At 42.8% G+C, this 11615-nt stretch overlaps 1 protein-coding gene across 3 annotated transcripts in view; it reads right to left on the bottom strand.

The window, feature by feature from the left end:
- Positions 1–11615, bottom strand: part of cep350 (centrosomal protein 350) — a 102540-nt gene that overhangs the window by 38688 nt on the left and 52237 nt on the right. For all 3 annotated transcript variants that reach the window (XM_051933030.1, XM_028812419.2, XM_051933029.1), the window contains 3 exons: positions 11442–11563; positions 9214–10196; positions 8986–9118 (listed from right to left, as the gene is read on the bottom strand). In XM_051933030.1, coding sequence (XP_051788990.1) covers positions 8986–9118; positions 9214–10196; positions 11442–11563 — 1238 coding nt within the window. The remainder of the gene's footprint in view (positions 1–8985; positions 9119–9213; positions 10197–11441; positions 11564–11615) is intronic.

The following is an 11615-nucleotide window of genomic DNA, read 5'->3' on the forward strand; positions in this document are numbered from 1 at the left end:
ATTATAAACAAAACATCAACAAAATCACAAGTGCACAAAGAAATCAAATGACACAATGGCCTGGAGATCTGTGCGATGACAACAGGAAACCAATGTCGCCATGTAGGTTGCGCTCTGTAACCAGACAGTAGATCTTTAACAAGCTCCTATGACTTCACCCATCTTCCTACTAGAGGAACTAGAAGGATAATCATTGGAAAGACAAATATAATCATTACATAAAAAGCAGAGCGTGTGGCTGAAAATGTGCCAATGGCACCCAAAGTTACAGGTGGCAAGGTGTCACCGGGGTTAGCTCTTCTGCTACATGGATTCTGGATTCAAATCCTGCATTCCAGTTGTTGTCTGTGTGGGCTTTAAATGACCTGCCAATGTCCACAGCCACAAAGATATGATGGTAAGGCTGCCAGGCTATGCCACATTTGCTCTGTGTAAGTGGGTACTGGGATGGACTGTCATTTTTGCGCTCAGTGCTGTAGGAATAGGTTGTTGTGTCCCCAAGTGGCCTTGAGAATGTGTGTAGTCAACCTCAAGATGAATTACACAAAATAATGTGATAAATACAAGTAACCAGTATCACACAGCGTAAACCCCAGGGCCTAAACACATTGTTTTTTTTTTTTTTTGACATGGCCATTTTTAACATGACATTTAAAAAAAAAAAATAATAATAAAGAGCCCTCTCTGAAGTTAAGCAGATCCACTGCAAAATGCAGGAGATGTGGAAAATACCATTGGTAAATAATACATTGACTTTTGAAAGTAAGTCCGATTAAAAAAGGAAACAGCAAATAAAGGCGTACCAGTCAGACAATGACAGCTGAATTACACAAAACAAGTGAAACTCGGACTCATCTGTTCATTTTCTGAAGTCTCTTTTTCCAATAAAGGGTTTCAAGCGGCTCAAGAATACACTGGCAGCACAAGGACAAAGGCAGGAATAAACTGAGGACACACACCAGGCCAATTCAGAGAGGTTTAAAATAAAACTGCCCAGCAGAGGGCGCACTCTGCCTGTTTAATGCGTCATTTCATAAATGGAAGCCTTTGCAGACCTCAGAGCTTTTCCACTCGATGTCAATGATGAATAAACAAACAAACTGGGCAAATAAGGCGGGCATTTGCAAAGCAGTGCTGGCTGACATTCCAAAATAAGAACAACTTAAGGAAACCCACAGATCTGGCCAGTGTCAGGAGATGGAATGGCAAAACCCAATGCTTTCATTAGGCTGGCAGAGAGCGCAGCAGTGGAATGAGCTTCAGTGTTTTCAGGTGCCTTTGACAAAGCATTGCTGTTCACCTTTACACTGGGAAAGTTTAATTCTTCACAAAAATGTGAAGGCAAGTGGCTCAACAATCTGACGCAACTAGCTGGATTTCATTTCCTTCTCTAGCAACTATGGCTGCTAGCAGACAGATGCCATTTACCTGCCCAGTGTCACTGATAACTCTCAGCAAACGTCACACTCTCAAAAAAGGGTCCGATAGCTCAGCAGATCCCAGCATCTCCAAGACTTTTATACGTCTGGATGCCCACTTAATGGTTGGGCAGCTATAAAACAACCAGAGTGCAGCTTCTCTACAGGAGTCTCTTGAACTTAAGTGTAGCCAAGCAGAATATCAGCAGCTGCTGGCTCATCTGTTTTTATTCTTAATGGAAAAAAATTACATATCCGTATGAAGCAATTGACTAGAACAGTATTTCAATTATTAATTAGCCTTTGCCTACACTGATTTACAAACAAGATTAAAAAAAAATTCCCAAAAGACATACAGGTAACCTGGCAACTCTATGTGCGTGTGAGTGTGGGCATCTGCATGGGTGCCCGGTAACAGACTGGCATACTACCCAGCAGCACATGCTCTACTACAATAAATCAAGCAGTTTTGAAAATTATGTATGTGCATACATTCTGATTAACACACTGTTTTAAAATTGAAATACTCTGTTGCATATTTGGAAAATTAATTTTGTTTGCATCATCATCATCACAATTACTGTGTGTAAACAACATCTACCTTTTTGGCTTTTCCTATGAAAAGGAAACTAACCTGAACAACTAGAAGTGAAAATAATGCATATGTAACATCCATCCATCCATTTTCCAACCCGCTGAATCCGAACACAGGGTCACGGGGGTCTGCTGGAGCCAATCCCAGCCAACACAGGGCACAAGGCAGGAACCAATCCCGGGCAGGGTGCCAACCCACCGCAGGACACACACAAACACACCAAGCACACACTAGGGCCAATTTAGAATCGCCAATCCACCTAACCTGCATGTCTTTGGACTGTGGGAGGAAACCAGAGCGCCCGGAGGAAACCCACGCAGACACGGGGAGAACATGCAAACTCCACGCAGGGAGGACCCGGGAAGCAAACCCAGGTCTCCTAACTGCGAGGCGCATATGTAACAATTCCAGTGAAACTAACAATCTCTTTAAATTGTATATCCGGTAAACCAATCCCGGGGTGGGCGAGTGAAGCGAGCAGGGGGCAGAGCCCCCTAGTATATAAATAAATATGGAATGGTGAGATATGGGGATGGGTATTTGAGGAGTAAACCACAAGACAATGATTATACTTTTATACAGTGTACATTAAAGAACCATCAACAACAAATCAACAGCATATGGAACTATTATAAAAGTTGAATAAATCAGACTCTGCAGCTGCATGAATGAAAGGTAAAGTACAGTACCACGTCCAGTTAATATAAATGGCCCAAAAGTTGAAAGAAATCTATGTTTTGTACCCAATACTTGAATGCAAAATTTGATTGACCGAAGAGAAAGCGTACTCAAGTCATTGTGTTTACACACACACACACATTTCAAAAACTGTATTTTCGGAGGTTGAGATTCATCAAAATCTCAACATCAAATCTTTGGACAATTACAATACTTCCCCTATACTTCGTATACGAGAAAGTAAAAAAGACCAAACTTGGTTTTATAAATTACACATCGAACCTGAAACACAGAAACTGGAAAACAAGAGCTTGCTTATTTAGATTGGGAGTGCAATAAAATATAAAAACCCTACAGTAACAAGGAGATGGAGTCGGAGAACCACTGCTTTAATGTTCAACAAGAGTTAAAGGCTCAGTTAAGGGACAATCTCTTCAACCCTCTGAAGACAGTAGTGGAGGAGAGAATGAAGACGAAACTGATGGCCATTAAGATCAATGCTGTGTGTCAAAGTAACAAAGTACTTTTAGCCAACGAAATTCACCAGAAGTGTGTCGAGAAACACTAGGAGGGCTCTACAGAACTGTATAGGGTCTCACTGTGACTGCTCTTTTTGTCTTTTGCCAAGTCTGACATTTTCTTTCTTTTAAGCAATTCTCGTGTGTATTTGAGGGGGGTTGTTGATGTTTGTTATGATATTTGTTAACTGAACTTCTTAAAAAACTAAATTTCACTAAAATTAAAGTGCTGTCCGTCTATCTAATTGACTGGTTTGGCAGGGGATCCTAATGTGGGTACTCACCACCTTCCTGCTTGAAACTCCTTCTCTGGACTGTTCAAGCATTGTTATCTAGTTGAGCTTTGTTTGAATGCGGATTTAAAAAGGTTTCCCACTGATGTTTCCAACCTCCTCTCCAGTCACCCCACCACCTGTCCACTTAATCCTATTCCCTCACTTCTTCAGGCCATCTCCCCCTCACTCATTCCTCCAATAACACAAGCCATTGACATCTCACTCTGCTCAGGAAAATTCCCTACCATCTTCAAACACACTCTGATAATCCCACTTCTCGAAAAGCTAACACCAACTACAGGCCTGTCTCTCTCCTGCCTTTTCTTTCCAAAACACTTGAACATGCCGTTTTTAAACTAGATCTCTTCCTTCTTTGTACAGAATGAATTGCTTGATACCAACCAGTGTGGCTTCAAGAGGAACCACTCGAGTGAGATGGCTCTGCTGACTGTAGTCGAACAGCTACACCGTTCTAGAGCTAACAACGTCGCCGGTCCCAATTCTGCTAGATCTCTCTTCTGCCTTTGACTCGGTCAACAACAACAACATCCTTCTTGCCACCCTCTCCGACAGTGGCATCACTGGGACTGCTCTCAGATGGTCCGAGTCCTACATCTCAGGCAGATCCTATAGTGTGCCCTGGCAAGGGGAGTTGTCAAAGTCACACCTCGGTGTACCCCAAGAATCAGTGCTGGGTCCTCTACTTTCTCTGTATACCACCTCGCTGGGCTCCACCATCCAATTGCATTGGTTCTCTTATCATTGCTATGCAGCTGATGATACACAGCTGTGACTGTTGTTTCCCCCCGGAGGACAATATGGTGTCAGCTAGAGTCTCAACATGTCTCATTGGTTATCTCAGCCTGGATGAAGGACCACTACCTACAACTCAACCTAGCAAAAAACCGAGCTTCTTGTGTTCCCCATCTCTGTACAGCTTGGCTCACTGTCGCCAACACACAGCAGGTTAGTTTGCAACTTTGGGGTGGTGATTAATGAGCAGCTATCTTTTTCTGCCCACATTTGTACCGTTTCTCATTCATGCAGGTTCATGCTGTATAACATCCGCAAGATTAAACCTATTCTGACAGAGTACACGGCACAACTACTGTCCAGGCTTTGGTCTTGTCATGTCTGGACTACTGTAACTTGCTCTTGGCAGGAGTACACCTACATCTGCTATCAAGCCACTACAGATGGTCCAGAATGCAGCAGGCCATCTTGTATTTAATCACGTCACTCCTCTCTTCATGTCGCTACATTGGTTCCCTGTAGCAGCATACATCAAGTTCAAATACCTGATGCATGTCTACAGAGTAGTCAAAGGGCCAGCACCTGAATATACGGAGATGCTGGTGAAGTGCTATGCTCCTGCTCACCCACTCAGGTCTGCCAGGGAACAGCGTCTGGTGATGCCACCTCTACATGGCATCAAGTCTCAATCCAGACTCTTGTCGTGTATGGTTCCTAGTTGGTGAAACGGGCGGCCCACCTCCACCTGTACTGCTGACTCCCTCAATGTATTCAGGAAGCAACTAAAGACCCATTGGTGTGGTGAACATCTAACTGAGAAACTTTGTACTGTGATACTTTATATTCTTGGCTATTTAAGTATAACTGCTTTACTGATTGTAAATGTATGAGTTATTACATCTTAACATTATAACGTTAACATTATAAAAAGTTAGTCTTTTTTTACCTGTATTATTATCAATCTTTAATTTAATATTGTTTTTTTATATCAGTATGCTGCTGCTGGAGAATGTGAATTTCCCCTTGGCATTAATAAAGTATCTATCTATCTATCTATCTTGTCAATTAACGTTTGTTACCTGTCCTATTACACTTGAACAAACAGGCCCTCGCCTAATGCTACTCAATTGTTTACCTCTTTTGTAAGTCGCTTTGGATAAAAGGGTCTGTTAAGCAAATCAATGTAAATGCACCAACAATTAGCAACGAGAACGTTTTTTGGCAATGATTTATTAATTAAATGTTTGCACATTGTTCAGATCATGACCACCAATATTCAGGTGACACACATCACTTCTCAATACCAAGACAAGCTCCCTCTTCTCCATATTTTTAAGGCCTCTCTCTTTCGCTCCTTTCCTTCATGAGCGTCATTGCTGGTCAGGCTGGGGCAGCATTTCTGAAGGGGGTAAACGGATTTCTATGCATGTTGATCAGCCGGATGTCAGTTCAGCTCCAGGTACACATGTGACAAACAAGTTGCAGAGGCAGGTCTTTGAAGTATTCTGGGACTGCTCAGGCTCTCTACCCCTCTGCCATTAAATACATAAAGCTGGTATCCATCGTTTGTTTAGGTACTGGTATTAAGGTCTACAAGCTGTCATTGATACTAAAGTCACAATTTTTAGACCAATGCAACACTAGTATAGGGCATGCACGCTGTACAGATCCGATAAACCTTCAAAATGCTGTTAGGCAGATGGTTAGCACTACATTTTATGTAGATGAAAGTTATCCTAAGTTCTGCTGCTCCAGTCTCTGGCAGCACCCAGTAAAGCAATGGCATCTAATGAGGTTCAAGCAATTCTTTTGGTTTTTTTTACCTTCACAGTGCATGGTGGGCACAACAAGACACACAGACTGAAGTTCTCAGACCTCAGCCTTCCCTTTGAATAAGTCTGTCTGCACGAAAAGAGAATTGAAAATGTGCCTTCACATGAAGCTTAAGAAAATCTTTCAAAGCTCTTGCTCTTGTTCACGTGAGTTAAGCACTATTCGTGTATTTGAAAAGAAAGACAACCCTCAACAGAGCAACCCATACTTCAATAAGGAAAAGGATCCTCTTTAACACGGAGCAGAAGGCCTCCCTTTTCATCAGTGACATTGGTAATTTGCAACTGAAAGTGCTCTCCAAACACAAGCTGGCGATCTGAAGACCTCAAATTAGTAAAAAGTAAACCGAGGCACAATGCAATTCTTACTGTTCTGCTTTCAACAGATTTATTAATACACTAAAATTATATTTGACTTGAGATATTTACTCTGAAAGAAAAACTCCATAAAAATGCTGGATCTTAAAAGGATCTGTCAGATTAGGCAAAAATTAAAAGTTTAAATATTCATATTAAAAAGAAGTACATTTTCAAATATATTCAAACCTGGGTTAAAAATTCTGGGTACTACATAAACGTGTACTAGTGTTGCATTGGTCTAAAAATTGTGACTTTAGTATCAATGCCAGCTTGTAGACCTTAATACCAGTACAAAACAAACAATAGATAACAAAGCAGGAAAGTGCGGGATCCAATAACAGAGGGAACTACGTGGAGCTTCTCTCTCTCATTGCTGAGAGCAACACGGATTTACATTACCACCTGTCCACCAATAAAGTGTTTAGTGGGACGTCGGGTACAATACAAAACGACCTGATCACTGCTATTGCTGAAGTGAAGGGAGAAGAGATAAGTGACGTTTAAAAAGCACCGTTCGTCTCTATTATAGTGGATGAGACGACAGACACGAGTAATGCAGTGCAGCTTAGCACTAGTCCTGCGTTACGTAACGGGCACAGGTGTCAAGGAGCGATTTGTCAGATTTGAAGATGTTACCAGTGGGAAGCGAGCCGATGACATTGCAGGTCTTATCAGATTTTTGTTGGAAAATGAATGTCTGGGTAAAGTTGTGGCACAGTGTTTTGACAGCACAGCGGTCATGTCTTCTGGATTAAATGGGGTGCAGGCTAAAGTTAAAGAGAGAGCACCTTTGGCTTTATTCATACACTGCTATGCACATCGGCTCAATTTAGTACAGACTCAAGGGGCCTCAAAGCTTAAAGAATGCAAGATCTTTTTTTTTCGGCCACCTCAATGGCCTTGCTGCATTTTTTTCTAGATCGCCTTGGCGCACACAACTACTGGACGAAATCTGCCAGCAGCGTCTCCCTCGTGTGGCACCAACACGGTGGCAGTACACATCTGGAGTGGTCAATACAGTCTTTGAGGAGAGAGATGCTCTAAAGGAACGGTTTCATCACATTCTGGAGCATCAGGACGAGTATGAGGAGGACACAGTATGCTGTGCTGATGGATTTAAAGCACGTCTGGATGATTTTGAGTTTTGTTTTTTGCTTCACACATTCAATGGCATTTTTGAGTATTCAGACGTGCTCTTTCAATACTACAGGACAAATATTGGATGTGCAGTTTTGTCTGGCTAGGGTAAAGGAGTTCTGTGACACCGTTGAGCGAGATAGAAGCCGATATGAGGAACTCTACGAGGCCACTGAACGCACCGCAGACACTCCGGGCGCATGAAGAGGTCAAGTGCAAGATCCTCGCGCGCACTACCACCAACTCCATGGCAGGATTCTGGACAATATTATTTGCCAGACACAGACCAGATTTCAAGACCATGAAGAACTGATGTTTCTCACGCTCCTCGACCCCCAGAAGTTTCGGGAATACAAGAAAAATTTCCCACATGCAGTCTTCCCCAGTTTAACACAGAGCTGTCTCGGCTAAAAACAGAACTGACTGTAATGTATGCCATGGATGATCTTGCAGGAAAATCTCCCACTGATCTCCTTGACTTCCTTCATCAGAAAAATCTGAATGAGAGCATCATGGGGCAGCTGTACACATTGGTATGTTTGGCGGTGACCATTCCCATGTCCACTGCTTCTGTCGAGCGGACATTTTCAGCCCTAAAGCGAATTAAAACTTATGCCAGAAATACGACAGGGCAGGTTTGACTTTCAGCATTAGCTTCGATGGCGATAGAAAGGGACTTCGTGATGGAACTGAAGCGCACGGACAATCTGTACGACAGAGTAATTGAACTGTTTTTGAGGAAAGAGAGGAGGATGGATTTTGTTTACAAATAATCCGAATTTTTGGTGAGTAAAATGTTGCAATTTTCCTAAATAATATTGCAAGTTTATGAGTTATTATTGATGTTTTTTAGGTGTGTCGCGGCTGTAGCTGCAGTAGAAAGGAACTTGTTCACCCCTGGTTTGTCTGTTCAATAAAGGCATTTATTGTGGCTACAGGAGTTATCCATCTGTGATGCAACGGCTCTTTATACTGTATTTCTGCACATTAAGATGGTTTTTATAACTATAAATTAGTTTTTGAGGGGTGGGTTGATTCAGACGGAGCACTACTGAAGGCGGAGGTGTGAAATGCACGGTCCGCCACTGTCTAATGGTCAGGTGCGTCTTAAGGAGCAAAAAAATATGGTGTCGTATTTTTGAACAGGCATATAAGTCGGGGTCTGATTTTATGATCGATTTTTCAGATTGTAAGGCCCAACTTAAAATGTGAGTATATACGCTAATTTTGGCACTACAGTGGCGACGTGCAGCATCTTCATTCGCCCATGCAAGTAAGAATTTCACAGTATTCTGCACGTGACACAATATTTACCCTAAGAACCAACTATAACCTAAAATCATCTTAAATATGAAGGAGTTAACCCTGTAATGGGACATCGACTTTTAACACTAACCACTTATTTTAGGGAGATATTACCTGGAGGCTCTCTTGACTGAGTGGCTGCTGCTGCTGTTTGTAGAGACAAAGTCATCTTCATACGACACCTCGGCAGGAGTCCCGGCAGATAGCAATGATCTTGATTGTACTTTCTCACCTTTCTCTTCCAATACTTCAAAAAAGAAAAATACATAAAATGTCAACTCTCTACAGAAATTCCAAAAACAATCAGCTGTTTATAGTCTAATGCATGCAAAGCCAACTCACCTTTTGAACAGGATTGAAAGTTCCTGGTAAAAATATTGATGACACTGTGTGGACTTCCTTTGAGTTCCTCCCAAGGGCCCTTCCAATCGGCCTCAGCCAGCTGAGTGGTGAAGGTTGGGAATTTCTCGGCTTCCTTTTTGAAGTCTGTGATAGGCTGAAAAAGGGTTTGTTCAGCAGCACAAAAATCTCTCTCCTCAAGTCGCTCAGCTAGTTTTAGGGGTGACTGCAGATGTGCTGGCTCTTCCTCTTCGGAGAGGGTGCCCTCGCTGAGGAGTGTTCCTTCACTGATCGAGTCCAAACTTGACTCATGTGGCTCCAGCTGAACCTTAGATGATGCTACTACAGGCTCTGGGGAGCTCTTGGTCTGCTTTTCAACCACAGAGACTGTAGCTGGCACAAGTCCCTCTGGGACAGGAGATCGGTCTGTGTCTTTACGCTTTTTAAACTCGTAGAGATTTCCAACACCTGGAAGGTCCCCTTCAAAAACTGTCTGTCCAGTATTTAAGTACCTCTCAATTCTGGAAGACAAATCCTCTTCACTGTTCTCTCGTACTGGGGGACTTTCAGATTTTGCCCAGCACCCATCATTATTGCTAAATGGCGTCACGGCCTTTTCAGCGGCACACACCGAGTTACAGGCTATGCTGGTCTGAGCCAGCTTCCTTGCCTCGTTTTCAATCCTGCTGGACAGGGAGGCAGCGGTGGCCTTAAGAGCCTCAATGCGGTGGGATCTGCTTTTGTTCTGGCCAGCGCTCTTAGGCAAAACGTTACTAGATAGAGATGAATAGGGGATCCCCACAGAAGGCGGCTCCTTCCTCTGCCTGGACAGAACGGACTCAAACTCCTTCTGCAGTAGGGACTGTTGATCCAGACCAAGCAACTGTGTGAAAAGACTTCCCGACTGTGGTGTTGGAGAGGTAATATTCCTCTCTGATGGGCTCAAACGATCTGGTTGCATCCAGCTGGGTCCTTTCAAGTCATTTCTGAAAAACAGCAAATAAAAAAATACACTAAATGCTACTACAAAGAGTGGCACTCTTACCCATCTTATAAATGTTTTACTTGCATCATCAGTACACACAGTAGAGGTTAGTGGGATTTCAATTAAATTTCTCATTCTGTCCACTAGGTGGAGACAGAGAACCAGCGAACAGGAAAACCAGGCTTTAAGGGGGCAGACAACTGGACACCTATAGGAGTCGTCCTATCACAGCAGAGCTACTGACGATGTGATTATTTTAAAAACATAGTTCTGATGTAGGATTCTTTTAAAGCCAAGCAGGTAAACAGAAGTTGCAAAGGAATCTGGATTTTATACATCTGATAAACATTATTGTTTATCATCACCCTTACTAGTGTAACTCTCGTCACCTTAGCAAGACTGTCTGGGGAAAAAACAGTAACAGGGCGCATTTGCTGAAACACAGTCTCCCATGCAAAGTTCACGGAGCCCAAAGAAATATTTGCTCCAAAATGTGCTATGGAGGCATTAATTAATGACACAGAATGAGAACACACGGTTAAAATTTGAATTTTCAGCGTCAATCAGAGTCCAGGACATCTTTAAAGTGGCACATACACTGAGGAAACACTATTAGGTCTACCTACATATGATGCCAATGGCCTGCTCCTCAAAAAGACTGCTACTCGATATTTACAGAATGTAGGGCATGACCAAGAGGGTGAAATGATGTTTGTTCAAAAATCAGAACGGACAAGACGCATGATCTGAGCAATTTGGACTGTGGCACACTTCATGCGGAGTCTTGCATTGGAATGCCATGACAAGATGGTCTTTGACCATTCCTTCCATGTCTGCATGGCATTTTGTTTGGTCTTCATCCAGCATTCCCAAAGACACGCCCGAGTGGGTCAGCCACTGGTCGAGTGCGTGCCCTGCTGAGGACTGGCTCCTGCTTTAGGCTATGAGGTTCCTGATATGTCCCCCCAGCTCCTGGTAATACTGAACTGAGGTTTGAGAATGTTAAGTAATACAAATCTAGGAATGAGAAGCTCAACTGCCGCCATTCCATAACTAATGCTGCTGCTGGAGTATGTGAATTTCCCCTTGGGATTAATAAAGTATCTATCTATCTATCTATCTATCTATCTATCTAATGTGGCCAGAAGCTACTCACAAAATACATTAAGGGACAAAGCATTTGAAGGGGTGACACCACTCCTTTTAATCTCTTTAAATGCTAAAAAAGACGATGTGTGGTCCTTACCTGGTCAGAGGCTGCTGGGGCTCAGACAGGGACAGGTCGCTGCTGGAAGAAGCACTTAGAGGACGCTCCTGGACTTTGTTTTCTTTGTCCGACTCCCCAGAGGGTTGATACATGGGTTTGGCCTAGAAATTATTGACAAAATAAACCTTCAATATGACAAACGTGTTACAAAAA

This window comes from Erpetoichthys calabaricus, chromosome 10, assembly GCF_900747795.2.
Source record: "Erpetoichthys calabaricus chromosome 10, fErpCal1.3, whole genome shotgun sequence".
Classification (NCBI taxonomy): Eukaryota; Metazoa; Chordata; class Cladistia; order Polypteriformes; family Polypteridae; genus Erpetoichthys; species Erpetoichthys calabaricus.